The sequence below is a fragment of the Centruroides sculpturatus genome, unplaced genomic scaffold (genome assembly GCF_000671375.1).
Source record: "Centruroides sculpturatus isolate CEXI.00-Female unplaced genomic scaffold, Cexi_2.0 scaffold1430, whole genome shotgun sequence".
Classification (NCBI taxonomy): Eukaryota; Metazoa; Arthropoda; class Arachnida; order Scorpiones; family Buthidae; genus Centruroides; species Centruroides sculpturatus.
Window position 1 is genome coordinate 81801 of NW_019385757.1, and position 22826 is coordinate 104626.

At 28.6% G+C, this 22826-nt stretch overlaps 1 protein-coding gene across 1 annotated transcript in view; it reads left to right on the plus strand.

Annotated features, from left to right (window-relative positions):
* Window positions 1–22826, plus strand: part of LOC111641824 (E3 ubiquitin-protein ligase HUWE1-like) — a 125004-nt gene that overhangs the window by 5113 nt on the left and 97065 nt on the right. The window contains exons 6-11 of the mRNA XM_023388058.1: window positions 3265–3338; window positions 15180–15258; window positions 17261–17323; window positions 17700–17822; window positions 20318–20389; window positions 20510–20609. Of these exons, the coding sequence (XP_023243826.1) occupies window positions 3265–3338; window positions 15180–15258; window positions 17261–17323; window positions 17700–17822; window positions 20318–20389; window positions 20510–20609 (511 nt within the window). The remainder of the gene's footprint in view (window positions 1–3264; window positions 3339–15179; window positions 15259–17260; window positions 17324–17699; window positions 17823–20317; window positions 20390–20509; window positions 20610–22826) is intronic.

The following is a 22826-nucleotide window of genomic DNA, read 5'->3' on the forward strand; positions in this document are numbered from 1 at the left end:
TGTATTTAAGGATTCCTACAACATAAAATTGTTATAAAGTGGAATGTATCTAAGTGTTATAGGGGGGTCTACTGTAATATCATCAAGTTAAAATAATAGATAAAAAATATACTTATTATTCTTGTATTTATCTAAATGTAATCTTTTGATGACACACAAGGCTTCAAAAGGAATAAACATAAATATAGTCAATGATATTGAATTTATTTATGAAATGGAATGAGTATTGTTTATTCACATATATATATATATATATATATGTAATTACTTAAATATAAACATCAAATGTAATTATTTTTGTGTTAAATTTTTATTATATTACTTCTGATTTAAAGTTACAGTGTAACCTTGCTTAATGAGCATAATTCAATTCATTCAAGAATTTTACTCATAATGTGAAACATTTGTTAAGCGAAACAATTTTTCTCATGTAAAATAATGTAAAATACAATAATGCATTCCATGCCAAAGAAAACTCAAATATTTTATCTATAATATTTATTCAAAGAAAATTATACAATATACATTAAGGAGTGTGAATCATCATCATCATTTCTTCTAGTGCAGAATGAACAAACCTGGAATGTGAATTCAATTTGCAGAAAACAAAAGAAAACCAAATTTAATTTGGAATTGGTCATTAACCTATTCGATGTTGAAATTTTTATTTGTTGCCTGTGACACCATGTTGAATTTTCATCGATGCTAATCCTAAAATTTTTTTAAAATATAATAATCATGTTTACTGTGTCGTAAAAAATTATTTTTTTTATGTTTCACAAACAAAATAAATATACTATGATACACTTCTTGTCTAGTTATCTGAATGGCTTTGCGAGTGCTAAGATTGGCTTTACTTTACCTCTAGACTTATTACACCACCACAGGACATCAAATTAGATTTAGGAAAAAACTATTTTGTTTTCAGAATGCATTTCGGACATGGAGTCCCTCATCAGCTTTTTGCTACAAAATTAATAGGAGGTTAACAATTTTTATAAAAAGACCATGATTGACAGAAATAAACAAAGAATGTGGACTGACATTTGACATGTGGATTGTATGCATTGGACATTAATTAAAAGACTAAGCATGTGATAAAACAAGATTTTCCATTAAAAACGGTAATGTTGCTACAATAATAAACTGAGATTATGGTAAAACAGTAAAGTCGTGAAAATATACATTGTTAAAACAAAATGATAAGTAGATTCACAGTAACATGAACAGAGTAACAAGACGATTCGGAGTACATTCCAGGGTAACCGTCACCCTCACCCCTATCCGTTTTCACATCTCTCCCCTCCTTGCATGCCTCCTCTGGTCAAATATGCGTACCACGATTCGTGTAATTTTTGACTGGAGTTGTTGTTCATGATTTTCTCTGTTTTTTTATTATTTCTAAGTGTTTGTACCATCTTCTTTTATAAGTATTTTGTTCCTTTTTAAGTATTTTGACAGTATCCTTTACAATCTGACAGCCTTCATTATTACAGTGGGCGGCTACAGCTGAGCTATCATTGTTATGTGCTATGGCAGAGATATGTTCATTGAAACGGACCTTTAATTCCCTACTAGTTTCACCATTGTAAGATTTGGATGTGGTACAGTCGCATTCAAATTTGTAAACAAAGTTTTTTTGGTCCCATATGTTAGCTTTTCTGTTAGGTACGTTTATTTTCTGATGTAAGCTGTTGCAATGTTCGGGTACCAGAATAATATTATACTTAATTAATTTACTTTTAATTCTTTCAAAAATATTCGTAATGTAAGGAATTTTAAAAAATTTACTCTGTTCATGTTACTGTGAATCTACTTATCATTTTGTTTTAACAATGTATATTTTCGTGACTTTACTGTTTTACCATAGTCTCAGTTTATTATTATGTTATTGTAGCAACATTACCGTTTTTAATGGAAAATCTTGTTTTATCGCATGCTTAGTTTTTTAATTAATGTTCAACGCATCAAATCCACATGTCAAAAATGTAAGTCCACATTCTTTGTTTATTTCTGTCAATCACGGTCTTTTTATAAAAATTGTTAACCACCTATTAATTTTGTAGCAAAAAGCTGATGAGGGGCTCCATGTCAGAAATGCATTCTGAAAATAAAATAGTGTTTTCCTAAATCTAATTTGATGTCCTGTGGTGGTGTAATAAGTCTAGAGGTAAAGCCAATCTTAGCACTCGCAAAGCCATTCAAAATAAATATATTGAATAATATAGAAACAAAAAAAATTATATTTTTAAAAATTTGTCTTAATATAAAAATTGTGATGCATAGCGACATCTAGTATCAAAAACGTTCCGATGTAAACACAAAAATATTCGGGATCACTCACACAGGTCAGTGAGGTCAACACGAATATTTTCGGGAACAACGTAGGACAGGTTAAATTTCATACGAGATAGCAGCATAACTGCCTACCTCTAGTCAAATTAGTTCATTTTTAATAATTATAGCCTTTACATAGCCCAAGAATTTGGCATATCATTTGGTGTGTTTATTATATAATGGGCTATGGTTGTTGATGTTTATACATAATATGTCTGAACACACGGTTAGAAAAATGTGTGATCACAAGCAATACTAAGATGCTAGCGGAACAACTCTGAACACAAACTGATGTAGCATGCACACAATTTGGGACTTCTCTCCTTGTCACTTGTTATGCGAAACGTTGCTCGTTAAGCGAGTAATTTTTTTACAGTTTGTTTTTCTTGTTACATGAATTACTTGTTATGAGAGGTGCTTGTTAAGCAAGGTTCTGCTGTATTTAAAATAAGGTTAGTAGTGTTATTGAATTGATAGGAATTTTTATGTAAATGAAAAAAGAAAATAAATTACACAAAAATATCTTTGATTTTAAAGATCTAATAAATTGTTTTCTTTTTGTAAGTGTAAAGAACAAAAATATTAAGCATTGCATTTACTTATATATTTAATACAGTTTTTACTTAGGAGTAAAATAATTGTTTGTATGTAAACTGTATTATAAAATTTAAATTATAGTATTTAAATGCAAAAACAATGTAAAAAAACCAGAATTGTATTTTCTTAAAAAAAATAGCTCTAACATAATTAGGAAAGTAAATCTGAATTTGTTTGATATACAGTATATGTAATACACTTTTTTTTATATTAGGTAATAAGTAATTCATTTATTATTGAGTGTTTATATATGAATAGAAATATTTACTGAATATTTTAGCGAAAGAAAATTTTATTGATAAAGATATTAATTTTGACAAACTTTTTCAGCATCTAACAACTCTGTTATCTTCAAGTGATATGCAGGTAGTTTTAGGAGTCTTGAATTTGTTATATGTATTCAGGTATGATGTTTTTTCACACACAACAATCAGTTTTTCATGCATAAATTTTTTAAACAAGTTTATATTAGTAATAAAAATAAACATATAAAATAATCATAATTTTCAGATTTTTTAAAATCTAATTTTAAAAAGTTATTTTATTAGATTTTTAAATATACTTAGGATTAATACTTGTATTAACATTACAAAAACTTTTGAAATGTGTACATATTTTATGAAAATCTTACTTTATTTTTTTCCTACATATTTTATGTTTCAGGAAAGTAATTGTTTTTATTTTTAAGTATGTTCTCATAAGAAAACACTTGATAACAACTATTTACTATAAATAAATGGTTGCACAATATTGGTTGAACTGTTAAAAATTCAACCTGAAGAAATACTTTAACTTAAATTTTGATTGGTAATTTAACTTTTTAAATCTGTCTGACGGTTACAGTTGGGTCAATATGTTCGTGGATTCACCAGGATGTATGCAGAGTTCTGACAAAAACTTTAAATAGCAAAATATATAATGAAACTGTTACGCAATAGCCATTGGATATACATGCACAAATGTAATAATATTGTTTTAAAATTTATCTCAGTTGAAAAAATGGAGCTGCAATTAAAATATCAGTATGTAATAAAGTTTTTGATGTTGCTGAAAACAGACAATGCAGAAATTCACAAAAGCTGCAGCAGGCATGTTGAAAAATTTCTCATCATAAACACCAGATAAATGTTTACTTATTTACTTATATAGTTTTAAAATTTATCTCAGTTGAAAAAATGGAGCTGCAATTAAAATATCAGTATGTAATAAAGTTTTTGATGTTGCTGAAAACAGACAATGCAGAAATTCACAAAAGCTGCAGCAGGCATGTTGAAAAATTTCTCATCATATATCACTATAAACAGATAANTAATTGTTAATACTGTATAACGGTCTTGTCAACTTTTGTAATTTTGGTTATTAATAATTTCCGATGCAGCGCTCTGAGGCTCTAATAACTTTTTTCAGCGTTACTTTTCCTCTTTTCCTTTATACTTCTCCCTTCAGAACCCTTCCTTCAACCCTTTCTTCACTCCTTTCTCTTCGTAGTGGGCTAAGTTTGCAAAAGCAGACAGCCCTTCCTCCTCCTTTATTATTATTATTTCACTGACATTAAATTCAGTTTGTTGTGATACATAACAAATTGTGATTTTACATATATATGTATGAGGGGTGCTTGATATTAAAGGTATAAGCCAAAGTTATATTAACATTTATAATTAAAGAAAATATTTAATACATTCCACAAAAAATTACATAAGTTTATTTTTCACACAATCTCCGTAGATGTTGAGACATTTATTCCAGCATGATACTAATTTGAACATTCCTTCACAGTACTGGTGCTTGTTAAGTTGCTTGTAGTCCAGAACAGTGTCTTGCAATTTCCCTGCCAAAAATTTCTTTAAAAGTTTGAATAAATGAAAACCCAACGGGACTAAATCTGGACTATAAAGAGGATGTTGCAGGACCTCCCAATTCTGCTGTGCCAACCACAGTTTAAATTTTTGGCACCAAATGCTGACTTCTTTTCGGCTTAAAACATTTGGACCATAAACGCCCTGTAATCTGTGATGAATTTTGCTCTGATTAACTCCTTCAGCTTACAAAAATCTGATAATTCCATGTACTTCACACATCGAATATGCTTCGATTACATATAACATGCCATGTTTATTTGCTTTCTGGAAACTAAATTGAGTCTTGAACAAAGCAATGCTCCAGACTCTACTGCTGCATGCATGAATGTGGCTAGTCATGCATATGGCACTAATATTTTGCGTATGTATAACAGCCAACTGTACCTTTAATATCGGACACCCCACATACATTTGGCTACATAATTTTTTTTCCTAGTTGAGAAATGTAAATTTGTTAATGTGGTGTTTCCAGCTGTCCTTTGACTTTTTACATCACTGGTGACTCAAGTAGTTTGCTGGATGGATCCCATTTTAAATAATGGTGTGCCTTTTGTGAAAAGGTTTAGCTATTGCATGGGTATGGATGAGACTGATTTGCTTTGAAAACACCCAATTAGCAAAACAACAAAGATTTTATTGAATCTCTAAAGGAGGATTTTCACTTTCCCCATATTTAAACATTTTGTACATCTCAAATTTTACCCAATGTGCTTTTTGATCAATTTATGAAATGAAAAGAGTTACAAATAACAGTTTACCATAAGAAGCAGGCTTTTTTGTGTCTCAAGGAGTGTCCTGCCACTGTTTTTTTTTATGTTTATGCTTGTCTTATCTTCCAGAAATTTAGGTATGCTTTTTTTCTATCCTGATGTTTTTTCTATTGGATTTTTTCTTTTAATGGGCTCAGGTGGTCTAACTATTGCATCAATATCCAAATGTGTTCCATTAAGTATTCCTTCTTGCCAGAGTCCAGTTCTAAGATGTTCTCTCTCTCCTTCCTTTTAGGGAGGACTTCATGGAAAAATCCTCTGCAAGCATCTGGCAGGAATTATTTCCTCTTTCCCTTTGTCTTTTTGTAGATTGGTCTTGTTGATTATAGTCAATCTGTTTTGTTTGAACCACTGGAGTAATGTAAACAATTTAACTTTTCATGGGAAGGAACTTGATGTTTATTCAAATTGTGAAAATGTTGATAGTTTTTTAAGATTGATAATTAATGTTGTATTTTAAAGATTATAAGAGAATTAAATGTCAATAAAATCATAATTAATGTTTATAATGATTATTCACAAAATTTATTATTAATACAATTATTTAAAGTAACTTGAAATATAATTTATTGCAGATATAGTAATAAATGACGTCATACTGCAAGTTTTTGAATTTGCAATTTTTCTTTAAAATAAACACTTTTTAAATTGCAGAACATTTTTAAAACACTACTAAATAATAAAGTTAAACTGTGCAATTTTAAAATTAAAAAAAAAATTATTAGATTTTAAAAATATAGTTGAAGTACAAAATTTGAAGTTGTTTGGATCCCAAATTTCATGTTTCAAATTATACATTATTAATTATGCAAATCAAAAAATCTTATTTTTAATATTTTGAGTAAAACAAAACATGCATGTTATTGAATTTAATAGTTTGTGTGTAGATGATTAAATGCTTAATATTACAAAATACATTTTAGAATTACAATTAGAACAACTTTTAAGACCAAGCTTACAGTGCAAAGAAGAGTTACAATTCTGATGACTTTTTTCTGTAAACAGAATCAGTGTTCATAGAAAATCCAGTGAATGAAATTGAAATTTTAGTTGCATGTTATAAACAATTTAAAGTAAATAACAATCATTTTTCTTACTTAGAACAATATAAATATTCAATGTGAAGGTAAGTCTTGCTATGATGTTAACCACCATTTGATGCAACACTGATTGTAGTGATTAGGGCTGTACAGAGCTATATGACCATTGGCAGTCAGAGCCAACATTATAGATATTCGTGAGAGGCCACCACTGGAATGTAAAATGACGTCTTATGAAGCCAGGATAATTTAAATTAACCTTGAGTGAAACTAAATTGGTTATAGTGACGTCGGGCAGTCGGATGGCTCTGTACGGCTCTAATTAGTATGACCGCTGGCACGTTGGATGGCGGTTAACATGTTAAGCATAAAGAATGTAATTATGTTAACAGAAATAAAGATAATTTTTAATTAAGATGTAAGATTAAAGATGTATTTAGAATCATGGCAGTTATGAATTTCCAAGTTGTTTCAATTAAATCTACTATTAAACTGAAATCAGTGTTCTGAAGTTTTTAATATTTATTCTCTTTTAGATACATAATAATTATACATCTTTTTATTTTTAACTTACTGTTTTGTGTAATTTGAGTGATGTAATAATTGTTTAATCTGTATTGATGAAATATTGTGAAATTTATTTTATATATGTTTAATGCATAAATTTTTCATATGTACTCTAGTTTTTCTCAGTTTTTTTTCTCAGCAATTTCTATCTAAAAAAATTTCATAGTAAACTATACAATCATATTTAGTCAATTTATGCTGTCACAGTATGCTATCATCACTGTTATACTACATTTGCACACAATCCATGACTCACTTCGATCTCGATTTACCCACAATCTCGATTGTAACTGTCGCCATTCGAATGTCGAACTGTTTGCACAGGCTGTCTGCTTGAGAAGAACACAGCTATTATATGCGATGATAAAATTGACATAACTACACGATAAGTCATGAACACCAACAAACAAAATGGAAGTTTTGGTTAGAAATAAATACTTTTTCTTGCCATATATCTAATAATAGACAGATGTCATCGTCTCTTCAGTTGTCTTTTTTATTTCTCTATCGATAGCCTGACACGTGTTCCGCAGCCATCTTGTATTTTCTTGCATGCGTGGGATTGTGGGATCTCTTATGACTTGATCTAGTTTCGAGAACTCCCTTGATTCAATCGCGATTGAACCTCATTTCAGTTGAGATTGAAATGGTCGAGAGAGATCACACCACGGCATAGTCACCGACCTTGGTCACAATCTAGATTGAAATACAGGTATACCTCGCCTTACGTCGGTAATTGGTTCCAGGAAAACGACGTAAGTCGAAAAACGACGCAAGTCGAATTTACTTGTCTCCGAATCTACTTGTCACTAGGCTAAACCATAAATTACCATTCCCGGTTTTGTATTTTATTTATTAATGCATTTTTAATAATATATGGTTAATAAAAATCTATTTTAAGCTTACAAACAAATANAATACTATTTGTTTGAGGAAATGTCCATAGTAATTTTTTTCAGTATAATAATCAACAGGTTACAGTTCCTCTACATTGAACAAAAATGACTAAATTCAGCAAATTGAAAAATTTTTAATTTTTAAAATGTATTTTATGTATTTTGTATTATATTGTATTAATAAACAAAATTATTTGCTTATTTTTCACTTATGTAGAACCTAATCCTATACCTCACTGTAAATATGAGTTCGTTTTACGCCAATTCGATTTGCGCTGGCTTTTGTATGAACGGAACTGCGGCATAAACCGAGGGCTACCTGTATGTGTGTGTTGATGATGACACAAATGAAAAATAATAAATAAGTAAAGGATGTGTTGGGATGAACCAGAAAGTTTTTGTGCACTTATAATTGTGCCATAACTTATAATGTTGTGAAATTTGATAATGTGAGATTGTATTTTTTGTTTAGAAGCTTATTTTAAACTTTGCATTTTGTTTGAATAAAATCATGTTTAAATATCTTCAGATAAAAAGCATATGAGGCATATTATGCTTTAAATTTTGAAAATGATATAACACTGTAAAAACAGTAAAAATGTTCATAAGTGTATGGGGATGATGCTCCTAAACTTTGAGCATGTCAAATGTTTAAAAGGTTCCATTCAGAAAATTTTAAACTAAGGATAAAAACATATGGGTGTCCAAAATCTGTCAAAAAAAGAAAAATTGCAGGAAGAAATTGTTAGAAATCAATGAATAACACACTATATAACCACACAAACCAAAAATAAATCAAAACACTGAAAACATATGTGCATAAGACAAGAGCAAGAGATGACTTGGGTGCACAATAGATTGCATTTATGCTTTGAGGGAATTTTTTCCACTGCATGTGCAGTTCAAACTTTGAGGCGTCATTTGAACTCTGAAGTGAAATTTTGTTGAATTTAATATTCAAATTGTGGAGAGTTGCAAGTTAGTCATTTGAAGTACAAGGTATCACTACATATTAAAAAGTTATACTGATAGATACCTAAACTTCTGCACCAGTCAGGCAATTTACATGTTACTTTACATGTCCTATGTACTTAATTTGTTTTGATAACTTTGGGCTTTCTTTTAGTTTTTGTATAGCAACAAACTGAAATTATATGATGCAAATCTGGACTACGTAGACATTACTTCAAAACATTTAAAATAGGTGTAAAATTTTCAGTTGATTATAAATAAATCAGTTTAAACTTTTATAAATGACAGTGTGACTCATTTGGTAGAATACTTCATCTTACTAATAGTTCTTATAATTTTTATATATATAAGCTTATATGACATACTTGTGACAATATAAATCTGATCAAATAACAAGTTGTCAGATAGTTTATTAATCTTTTTATTTAGTTGCTAAGTTAAGATGGATTAGTATTAATGTATGTAATTATGTGATTTTATTTTTTGGAAAATGTGAATTATAATTTCTGAAAATATTACCAAATACAGAGTTCTCTATACAAAAAAATTTCATGAAATATATATTATAATTTCAAGCAATTATCTATTAGTACTTTCATAGCCTGAAAGATTTAANTTCATGACTTTACTGTTTTACCATAGTCTCAGTTTATTATTATGTTATTGTAGCAACATTACCGTTTTTAATGGAAAATCTTGTTTTATCGCATGCTTAGTTTTTTAATTAATGTTCAACGCATCAAATCCACATGTCAAAAATGTAAGTCCACATTCTTTGTTTATTTCTGTCAATCACGGTCTTTTTATAAAAATTGTTAACCACCTATTAATTTTGTAGCAAAAAGCTGATGAGGGGCTCCATGTCAGAAATGCATTCTGAAAATAAAATAGTGTTTTCCTAAATCTAATTTGATGTCCTGTGGTGGTGTAATAAGTCTAGAGGTAAAGCCAATCTTAGCACTCGCAAAGCCATTCAAAATAAATATATTGAATAATATAGAAACAAAAAAAATTATATTTTTAAAAATTTGTCTTAATATAAAAATTGTGATGCATAGCGACATCTAGTATCAAAAACGTTCCGATGTAAACACAAAAATATTCGGGATCACTCACACAGGTCAGTGAGGTCAACACGAATATTTTCGGGAACAACGTAGGACAGGTTAAATTTCATACGAGATAGCAGCATAACTGCCTACCTCTAGTCAAATTAGTTCATTTTTAATAATTATAGCCTTTACATAGCCCAAGAATTTGGCATATCATTTGGTGTGTTTATTATATAATGGGCTATGGTTGTTGATGTTTATACATAATATGTCTGAACACACGGTTAGAAAAATGTGTGATCACAAGCAATACTAAGATGCTAGCGGAACAACTCTGAACACAAACTGATGTAGCATGCACACAATTTGGGACTTCTCTCCTTGTCACTTGTTATGCGAAACGTTGCTCGTTAAGCGAGTAATTTTTTTACAGTTTGTTTTTCTTGTTACATGAATTACTTGTTATGAGAGGTGCTTGTTAAGCAAGGTTCTGCTGTATTTAAAATAAGGTTAGTAGTGTTATTGAATTGATAGGAATTTTTATGTAAATGAAAAAAGAAAATAAATTACACAAAAATATCTTTGATTTTAAAGATCTAATAAATTGTTTTCTTTTTGTAAGTGTAAAGAACAAAAATATTAAGCATTGCATTTACTTATATATTTAATACAGTTTTTACTTAGGAGTAAAATAATTGTTTGTATGTAAACTGTATTATAAAATTTAAATTATAGTATTTAAATGCAAAAACAATGTAAAAAAACCAGAATTGTATTTTCTTAAAAAAAATAGCTCTAACATAATTAGGAAAGTAAATCTGAATTTTTGAATATTCACTTATCTGTTCATATATCACTATAAACAGATAAGTGAATTTAGACAAGGGTTTGCAGTATTTTTGACCAGCTGATGGAAAGAAGACCTGCAAAAATTAGCAATGAGAAATTTGAACTATGCAAGAAAATTTTGAATTGCAAATGTCAAATGAAAGCAAGTGAACTTGCCAATCTGCTTGCATACATTAGTAAGGAATCTATCTATGCCATTAGACAGGAAATAGGAGTTCAGAAGCTCTATTCCTATTTTGTTTCAAAGTTTCTTAGTATGGAAATGTGTGAGTATCATTTTCAGTGTTGCTTTTCCAATTGGAACTGCTTGATAAATGGGGTAATAAATTCATCAAAAACATTGTTACTGAAGACTAAATATGAATTTGTGGTCCTAAGAGTAAGTTTATTTCCACAGAATATTTTCAGATGAACCAACATCTTAAACTCCAAAGTGGAATGTGTCATAAGCAAGCATCTATGCATACTGTATTCTTGGATCACAAAGGAGTCATCAAGAGTGATTTCCTTGGCAAAGATAACACAATGAACAGCACCTGCTATTTAGAACTGATGAGATTGCAAACTGCAATGGGAATCAGAAAGAGTACCTCCTTTTTCCTTCAATGCAGCTGTTCACACCAAGCCACAAAAGTGACTAATTTCTAACTTAATAGTAACTACCAATCAGTATAATGCTGTTGACATATAAGAAAAAAGAGAAATATATAGAAAAATGATAAATAGGAGAAATATATAATAACCACTAAAATATGGAAAAATGTTACATAGAATTAGTACAATTTGCTTCAGAAATTGGTGGAGAAATCAATTTGACTTATTATATTTGACTTAAGTTTGAGATATGTAGTAAAACATATTAGCAAGAAAAACAAAATATAACTTGGTTCATTTATGACTTTAACTACAGATATAAGTAAACACTCCATGGTTTACTTATATCTGTGTTTACTTACAGGGTTATACAGGGTTTACTTATGTGTTGTAACATATATCTGGGGTTTAAAGTTTTAAATGATGACTATTAAAAGTTGATTTGAATTTTAAAAAGTTTCAAAAAAATGTGAATTAAATTAAATGAAATTTTATATGAAGTATCTGTAATATAATGTAGTAAAAGATACAAAGGTTGGTAATTTAATAGTGGCATCAATATTATAGAAATACAACACAAGCTAATGCTGCCTAGACCAGACATTGGTTACATACATAACTTATTTCAGAGCAAATGAACTTTACCATCCCACTATATGCACCTGTACAGTGATGAGAAGAGCAAGATCTGTTGCTAGCAATAGACATTGCTCTTCTCCCAGTCTGCTATAATTATCTTGAAATTGGAGCAGCAAAATTGGATAAAGATTGAAAATACCAGATGATGTACTGCATGACAATCTCACCAAGTACTCTTAGAGGCTTGAAGGGAATTGCATTACCATATAGAACATAACAAAATAGGTAAAAAGTCTTCAATGCAGAATACAAAAATTTGAATGACCAGTCTTGGCTAGGTCATACTGTGCAAGTGAATACTGTTTTTGCATTATTGGAGATTGATTAGTGCCAGACAGTTTGTAAGTTAGCTGAAGATAGAGAATTGTCACATATAACTGCACTAGACATTGTGAAGAAATCCCTGTGAATGCAGAAAATTTTGTCATGACAGGTTTCACAAGCTTTAACTGAAATGGCAACAATACAATATTGCTGTTATCCACTGAGTGTTACAAGCAAGGAGAGGCTTTTTTTACATCATATCATTCATTTGATGAGACATGAGTGAGATCATTCAAGTCAGAACTGAAATAGCAATCGAATGAGTAGCATCATCATGGTTTACCACAAAAGTCAAAATTTTGTCAGAACTCCAGTTAGTTAATGTGAAAGTTAGTTTTTCTCATCTATGATAGGTATTAACATGATGCATGCCATATCACCAGACCATTAATTGCAGTATTTCTTTGTTTTTGGAACACACTGTTGCAAGCTTTGAGAAAAAGTGGAAATGCTCTACAGGACCCATCCATCATTTTGTGATAATGCTTGAGCACATGTTGCACAACTTATGGTCATGTTGTTCTGTCAATAGGCCTGGAAATACAGTACTCTACCATCCACTGTATGTTCCAGAAGTAAATCCTTGTGACTTTGACTTGATTCTTAACATGAAGGAATCACTGCACAGAAGGCAGTTCAGAACTACTCCAGATATTCTTTAGGCAGTAGAATGTTCTATTTGAGTAATCAATCAAATAGGCTCTGCCAATGGCATCCTACAACTTCCACATTACTGTCAATGGGTCTTACACATTGCCAGTGACTGCATTGAAAGACTGTAAAAATCTGAAACATGTATGGGTTTTTTTGTATTTGTAATTGCAGAGTTGCCAGTACTAAAATTCCGACCTTCATACATAAAGAAATAAAGTAGCCAACTTATTGAAAAAATGTGCTAACAGTTGTAGCAAAACTTAGATAAATACCATTAATCTGTATATATTAGCACTATAAAAAAAAAGGCGTGATTAATTAGTATGAATATATAACATTACATAGTTATGATGTACTATGATTAAGTAAGATAATTGACATATATTAGTATACAGGTAATAGTATACGCACTTAAATGCTTTAGAAATATGTTTTGAATTTTTATCTAAAATGCTGAAAGAGTGATTAAACCCTTTGTTTAAAATTTCAGAAGTAAGGAAATATATTTTGATCAGATTTAATATATTAAGTAATGTCATTAAGTAACAAATTAATTTTCTTCACTTTTAATCTTGTATTAATGATTTTTATAATTTTTGGTTAAATTATACTTAAAACAAGTAATATATATAATAATTTAATTTTTTCAATATGATATTAAATATATGCAGGGGCTGTCAGATAGACTGTAGCCAGATTATGTTATAACTCATCATCTGTGTTATTGTCTAGATTGACATGGTCTTTCTTAAAGTAATCATCATTAACTAAAATACACTTGTTCCATCTTTTCTGCCACTCTTCAAATAGTGAGAGAAGCCATCTTTAGATTCGTCAAAACCATGTTTATCTTTTGACAACAGCTTTTGTGGTTAGAAAACACTGTCCACATAATGGTTTCTTCAATGATGGAAATATGAACAAGTCAAGTTGGTGTGTAGCAGATGTGGAAGACAAGTCATGTTAATTTTTGTATCCATGTTAATTGAGTATAAATGTGGCCCTGCCTGCCATTGACAAATAGTCAATGGCAGGCAGGGCCACATTGATACTCTACTATGATAATGTTTGTCCTCATCTAGTTTTATGCAAGTGTGGTCAGTCCCTATGGATGTGCTGGTTCAATTTCTTGATGATAGTCATATAATGGTGCCAGTGACAGTTGTTTGTAGTGGTATAACATGCTGGTACAAATACTGTGACAATCAAAAATGTGATGATCATGGTTTTGCCAGCAGATGGGACAAGTCTGGCCTTTTTGGGAGTTGAGGATGATGGTGATTTCCACATGGAATTTTGTTGCTTTGATTCTGGATCATAATGGTGAATCCATGATTTATCACCCTTCCTGGAAGTCTTTAAACCATCGAAATGCGAAAGATTGGGGCATAACTTCTTCTCCATATGCCTCCAACAATATTTCATAGGTTTCAGTGGTCATTTACTTAAGTTGAACACAGAATTTAGCAAAGCATATTGCTCATCTCATTGCCATCTTGTTGCTGATAGGCAAAAATGGAAATTGCATAATTTAATGTCATTACTCTGTAACTAATCAATACAGATATTTTGAACTTTGCACACTTGCTGTCAAAAGACTGTTTTAAATCTGCTATTTTGATATGATAAACTATGATTTTGACATAGTTTGTACTGTTTTCAAGATATGGTGTGTGTGTCTTTATCTGACAGCTCTTGTATATATAGATTTCTTTTAACTATTAAATTTGGCATGAAAAATCTTCTTAATGAGATAAAACATATAGAATTGATTTCATTTACTTACAAATTATTATTATTTTCATTATTAAATTTAAAGTTAAAAAATAATGCTTGCAGAATAAATAAAAATTTCAATTATAAATTGTTAATTTCCATTTTAAATTAACATATAATTTGAATTTTTGTTTATTATATTGAATATTGATTTGAATAATTAACAGTAAAGATTGAAATTTTTATATAATATACATGTATAAAAACATTTTACACACATTAATTGATGTATGTAATTTTATAAATTTTATAGCAAAAGATCAAATTTCATTACCAGGCTAAATGTTGAAAGGAGGCAAGCCTTACTTACTAGACTTACATATTTAGCAGAGGTAAGTTGTTAATAATTTAATAAAGCAATGTGGTAAGGGTATATTCAAATTTTTAAAATTTTAATTAATACTGTAAAAGGGAGTGAATTATTAAATCATATTCAATTGTATTGTATTTTATACAGTAAAATTTCACTTACATAGCCAGTATATAATTGGAGTATACTGGCTATGTGAGTGAGTATACAATTTACAATTATAAGTGAAGTAGTCATCTAGGTGGAGTTGCAAAAAAGGTTGAGAATTGTAATTATTGTACTGAGTTTTGCTAAAAGTTTAATACAGATTATAAAAGTACTCTGGAAATAAAAAATTCATAAAATACTGAGCATGCTTTGCCATCTAAATTAATTCAAATTTTTATTCAGAGTAATGTATTAACACTGAATAATAGATTATTGATATACATGATATATATATATATACCATGAATGCAAACTGTTTGCAGTAGGATTTATTCAAGTATTGTACATCACAGTACTAAATGGAATTGTTTAGTACCCATATACTGAATGAAGTGGTAAGAAGGATTTTATTTATGTTAAATATTGTATTTTATGAGGAGAATTCAGAAGTTATTAAACAGAATTCACTAAATGTACAGATTACAAATGTCAAAAAAAGTGTTAATAACTAAACTTGCTTTTACTTCAAGTTCATAGTATTTTTCTTATGAGTGTTACAAGTGACCTACATGTTTATATTTTTACAAAATACAATCAAATTTTTGTATAAAATTATTGAATAAATATTTGTCTTGTTTACTAAATTCCAGATATAAATTTAATTTGTTGAGGTTTAAAAAATAATACAAAGAAGTTTAATTCCATTTAAAACTCAAACAATATGTTAAGTTTAGGAATGCAGGATTTTCCTGTTGGGAATTTTAGTGGTGATAAATGTCACTTCAGGACACGCCTGTCTTTGCTGTTTAAATGAGATGACACCAATATGGAATTTGATTTATATTAAACTTTATGCATTTTACAAGAAAATTTCAGGGTAACCATGTAACTGAGATGCCACAAAACAAGGTTCTACTGTGTTTGAATTTTGCATATTGATTTATATTAGACATTTGCAAAATTAAAATTTATAATATAAATTTTAATTTTGCAAATGTCTAATATAAATCTATATGCAAATATGCAAATGTCTATAATATAATATATTTAATTGAAAGTAGAATTCTGTTAATGAATTTTTATAATTCCTTGATTTTTATTTTAATTAAAAATTTTTATACAATATACTAGTAATAATTTTTTTAGGAATGAAAAAATGGTATAATGAAATTGGATATTCTCGAACTATATTTAAAAATGATGTTATTTAAAATATCCAATTTTGTTACACTTTTTTTTTCATTTTGAAGAAGAAAAGCCAGCATGAGCAATTATCTGCCTAGAAAAAAAAATAATTTTTTATATATAGGATTATATATTAAGAATGTTATATATACATATAGGATTTACTATATATGAATTAGGGAAACAATAATAAAACAAGAGTTTTATTGTTTCCTTAATTCTACTTTAAAAATGTAGTTGTAAAAATATGATGATAGATGATTTGTACTACTTAATACTTAATCAAAACATCTCAGTGAGAACAATTAATTTTTTGGACATTATTTCAAATGTCGCAACTCTTGGATTTTATTATTTTATATAGCAATTAATAAATTTTATAATTTTTATAAATTATCATTTTTTTATCTTCTTATTTATAAATAAAGAATTGCCTGAAACTTATGTACTTGTTCCTCTTATGTTGTATTTGCTTTTCTAATTTTGTATTAGTTTTTGTTAATTAGATTATTTAGTGATGTAAAATTTTTCTTTATTTTGTTTAATTTAGAGTTATTACTGAGGAGATTTTTAATAATACATATATCCTATAATTTAGAATTTAATTTTAGGTTTGATTGAAAACAAGAATTTATTTTTCTGTATGCTTTAACATTATAATAATTAAATTATAATCAACTAATGTTTTTCAGAGTTGGGGAGGCAAAGAAAATGGTTTTGGTCTTGCTGAGTGCTGTCAAAACCTTCCCATCAGTGTAAGTTTTGATTTAGTTACAGTTTTATTGTTTGTTAATAAAAGTTAATATTAGTAAACATCAAAACACATCAAAATCAGAATATTTGTTGTTTTTTGTAATGTAATATTTCAATAATTTACAAAATTTTTATCTTAAGGAATAAATTATTTTTTTAATCTAAATTCATTGAGTCTTGAAAACATTCAACTGTAAATCTAATAATGTGATCTTGTTATAAATATCATTGGTTATGAAAAAAGTTTTTAGTTTTAATGTACAAGAAATTTTAAAAATACAATAATTTTGTACAAGTTAGTTTCATTCTAAATTTTATAATTATGTAATTTAATTTCAAAATTTTATTTTTTCAATTTACAATAAAATATTCTTTTAGCATTTTCCATCCAGTGCAACAACGCTACACTTTGAATTCTATTTAGAAAATGCTGATGAAAAATCTGTAAAAAGGCATCTTCCAAATACCATGTGTTGCATTCATGTAGAAAATGTTGATCAGGTAAGTTCAGATAAAAAGTTTAAAAATTGAAATTTAAAGTACAGGTAGCCCTTGGTTTACGTCGGCTCAATTTACGCCGCCACGCAATTTGCCGTTTCATGGTGTAATTCCTCGATTTTCCCTATGCCAGACTGATTTCCATTTCAGTGTTGATGTATTTACTGATCTGCAACATTGTACATTCGTTAAAACAAAGATTTTTATTGAATATATTTAGTTTTTCTGTTTAATATTATTGGATATGTATACATTTGCATTAAATTAATATTAAAATACTAAATGTTTAAGTACCCACGAGTCAAGTTATCAAACTTAATAGTCCAATAAATGGCGTCCGAATCCATAGCACCAATGAATGTATCCCGTATCAGTTCGTTCAGGAAAACACCTTACAATGCAGTAGCACTTCCGGCGATCACAAACTATCATTAGTGAGACAAATCTACTTCTCTTTGGCCAGACGATACTTTTTTATTAGCCAGACAATATCTATCTCTCCTTAGCCACCTTCAATTTTCCCGCTCAAACTCGCCTTATACATGCGCTATGGCAACTGGTGGTCAACCAATCAGTGTCTCTGCTCGTTCGTAGCTCTACGTTGGGTTAACATATCCTTTCAACTATGGAAAGTTTGACGGATGAACTTTGTGAGTTAGACAATAATTGGGAGCGAAGTGCAAATGTAAAAAGAAGCATCATCGCATCCATTCGACCATATTCCGAAATTCTCAATGAAAGAAAACAAAAATGTAAACAATTAAAGATGGATACTTTTTTCTGAAAAATGTAAGAGATCCGAAACTAAAATTTTTAAATAAAAACATTTCACTTTATTTTATGATATAAATTTTTAATTTTTAAAATGTATTTTATGTATTTTGTATTATATTGTATTAATAAACAAAATTATTTGCTTATTTTTCACTTATGTAGAACCTAATCCTATACCTCACTGTAAATATGGGTTCGTTTTACGCCAATTCGATTTGCGCTGGCTTTTGTATGAACGGAACTGCGGCATAAACCGAGGGCTACCTGTATGTGTGTGTTGATGATGACACAAATGAAAAATAATAAATAAGTAAAGGATGTGTTGGGATGAACCAGAAAGTTTTTGTGCACTTATAATTGTGCCATAACTTATAATGTTGTGAAATTTGATAATGTGAGATTGTATTTTTTGTTTAGAAGCTTATTTTAAACTTTGCATTTTGTTTGAATAAAATCATGTTTAAATATCTTCAGATAAAAAGCATATGAGGCATATTATGCTTTAAATTTTGAAAATGATATAACACTGTAAAAACAGTAAAAATGTTCATAAGTGTATGGGGATGATGCTCCTAAACTTTGAGCATGTCAAATGTTTAAAAGGTTCCATTCAGAAAATTTTAAACTAAGGATAAAAACATATGGGTGTCCAAAATCTGTCAAAAAAAGAAAAATTGCAGGAAGAAATTGTTAGAAATCAATGAATAACACACTATATAACCACACAAACCAAAAATAAATCAAAACACTGAAAACATATGTGCATAAGACAAGAGCAAGAGATGACTTGGGTGCACAATAGATTGCATTTATGCTTTGAGGGAATTTTTTCCACTGCATGTGCAGTTCAAACTTTGAGGCGTCATTTGAACTCTGAAGTGAAATTTTGTTGAATTTAATATTCAAATTGTGGAGAGTTGCAAGTTAGTCATTTGAAGTACAAGGTATCACTACATATTAAAAAGTTATACTGATAGATACCTAAACTTCTGCACCAGTCAGGCAATTTACATGTTACTTTACATGTCCTATGTACTTAATTTGTTTTGATAACTTTGGGCTTTCTTTTAGTTTTTGTATAGCAACAAACTGAAATTATATGATGCAAATCTGGACTACGTAGACATTACTTCAAAACATTTAAAATAGGTGTAAAATTTTCAGTTGATTATAAATAAATCAGTTTAAACTTTTATAAATGACAGTGTGACTCATTTGGTAGAATACTTCATCTTACTAATAGTTCTTATAATTTTTATATATATAAGCTTATATGACATACTTGTGACAATATAAATCTGATCAAATAACAAGTTGTCAGATAGTTTATTAATCTTTTTATTTAGTTGCTAAGTTAAGATGGATTAGTATTAATGTATGTAATTATGTGATTTTATTTTTTGGAAAATGTGAATTATAATTTCTGAAAATATTACCAAATACAGAGTTCTCTATACAAAAAAATTTCATGAAATATATATTATAATTTCAAGCAATTATCTATTAGTACTTTCATAGCCTGAAAGATTTAATGAATTAAGAAATCTTGCCTCTCACTATAATCTAACTCCATATTTATAAAATGCAATGAATAATAATTAATTATAGTAAAATTACTACAGTTAGGTTTCTTTTATTATAAATTAATGATTTAATAACTAATATATGGAATTTTCAAATTTTTATTGAAATAAATTAATTTTCTGTGATATTTATATTTTAAGATATTAGACAAAAATCCATCACAGATTATGGAAGATCTAATAGAAACTCACTGTGTTGCAGAAAGCAAACAGGTATATAATTTAAATATCTGTGTGTATTGTGTAATATCTATTGATAGAATTGATTTAAAAATCAATTCTATCAATTTATAATTTTCAATTTGATAACTAAAACATTTGTTTTTGTTCTAGATGTTGTTGTTTACACATTTAAGGCTGGCACATAGTTTTTCAGATTACAGTAAAAGATTACAATGTGTTCAAGCTAGACTTCAAGCACTCTCTGTATTAGGTAAATTTATTTATTCTATAATTTATAACTAAATTTAATTTATAATTAAATTTTCACAAATAGTAGCTTTGTAACATATTAAACATAATGCGAGCCACCGGGAGGGAGGAAGAGTCCTCTCCTTCTGGCCACCGGTCTCTGACCTACTTTCTTGTCAAGGATGACGTTACGATCTGTTACGCACTCGGTTACGCGTATGCGAGTGGAAGAGTGTCAGAGGGGTCGACGATAAGAAGCGGCATAGTCGGATAAAGACACCATGAAAAACAAACAAAGAGTTTATTTAACTACTTAACGAACTTAAATTTACAAAACTCTTTCTAATTCGCGTATGAGAGAGAGAGTTTACAATAAAGCGTTCATACCTCTTTCAATTATTTTCGGAGGGCTTTTACTTTCTGGAAGGTTGATCGAGTTGAAATACCAGGTCTTCTGATAAATGTTGTACGGTAGGTCAGAGGGAAGCGATGGTCTGTCTTGGCCGTTTGTCGGCAACTCCCTGTTCAGTCACTCCCCCGAGAGGGGAAGGAGACGGGCTTTTATACCTTTTTGGTGGGAAAATTCGTCAGGTGACCAATTGTCCTAGCAGGTGTGGGGTTAAAGTTGGTGTTAACATGACAACAATCTGATGAATTTTGCCGATACTTATAAACAACACACGGTTTGATCGTGAGAATGTTTATAGTTGAATAGAAAGAGTTAAAATTTTCTCATGTATTTTATATTTCGTTTCTTTAGGGCCAAGTTTCTTAGGTTAAAGGAAATTAACTTTATTAAAAATTTAAAGGGTTAAATGCGTTTATAATTTCGAATTTCACAATAATATCATATTTTGTTCTACAATTTTTACTGAAAATACTATTTGTTTGAGGAAATGTCCATAGTAATTTTTTTCAGTATAATAATCAACAGGTTACAGTTCCTCTACATTGAACAAAAATGACTAAATTCAGCAAATTGAAAAATTTTTAATTTCATAAAAGAACATTTGCTTTAAAAATATTCATGTAATTTTATGTACAAAAATATTAATTGTATAAAAAAAAATAATATACATAATTACAAATTACATTGGGAATAAGATTGATTTTAATTAAAATTGTTTTTCTTTAAAGAAATTGTAATTTAATGTGTATAACCATTTAAAAACTCGACACTTTATATAATGTGGAATTAAAATATATGTTGTTCTAAAACAACAATACATATCACAAACCTTTTTATATACAGAAAATTAATCTCTCAAATTAATATCAGCCTTGTATACTGATTATTATAATGGGATAAATCAATTTTTTGAAAATTCTATTTAGGTCCTCTTTCTTTGTGTAATTTTCTTCTATTTCCACATGTTTATAATTATTTAAATTATATTTTAATCTGGAGTATACATATTTTCTGTAAATTAATGTAATGAATTTTTTATTGCATTGTTTACTTTTAAAAAATGCTTAATTTATGTTGTTAACTTTGAAATTAAAGATGATTCTTTTATTGCTTCTGGTATTGCCTTCCATAAAGTTTATCTACAGAATTGAAATATGATCACCAAATTTTAAACTCGCTATTTATTGAAAATTTAATCTTTCTAATCATTAATAAGTGAATTCTGGAAATCTTGTATGGTTTGTTTATGATGATTAAAATAATTCTCTTTACTTAGACAACATACAAATAATAGATGATATTAAAATAAAAAAATTAGAAGAATGAATTTATAAAATTGTTCTTATAATAATTTTAAATTGCAGTATTTCAGCAAATTTAAATTTTGATAATAAAACATTAGATTTTCTAAATGATATAGAAAACAACTTTAGCTTTTATATTTAATAATTTGAATTTAAAAAGTCAATGTCTTTTGAAATTGAAATTCTTGAATCTATGAATGCAAGCAAGAATAATTTTATTATTAATAATAATAACTAGGAAATTTGTTCATATTTGTTTATGTAAAAAGCGATTCTTATTCAGCTGTTACAATGAATTATCTGTACTTTATTACAGCAATCTGTTATAATTTTGTTTTCTTACAGTTGCCCTTCTACATAGTTCCTTTTGTTATTTGCAAATGCATTTTATCAACTGTATAATGATGTAAAACTTGCTGAGAAATATTTTCTGGAATAGCCTTGCACTCTTGTGACATTTCTTTGAATGGATGGAATATTGTAAAAAAAAAAAAAAATTTAAATTTTAACTTGTATGATGATGTAC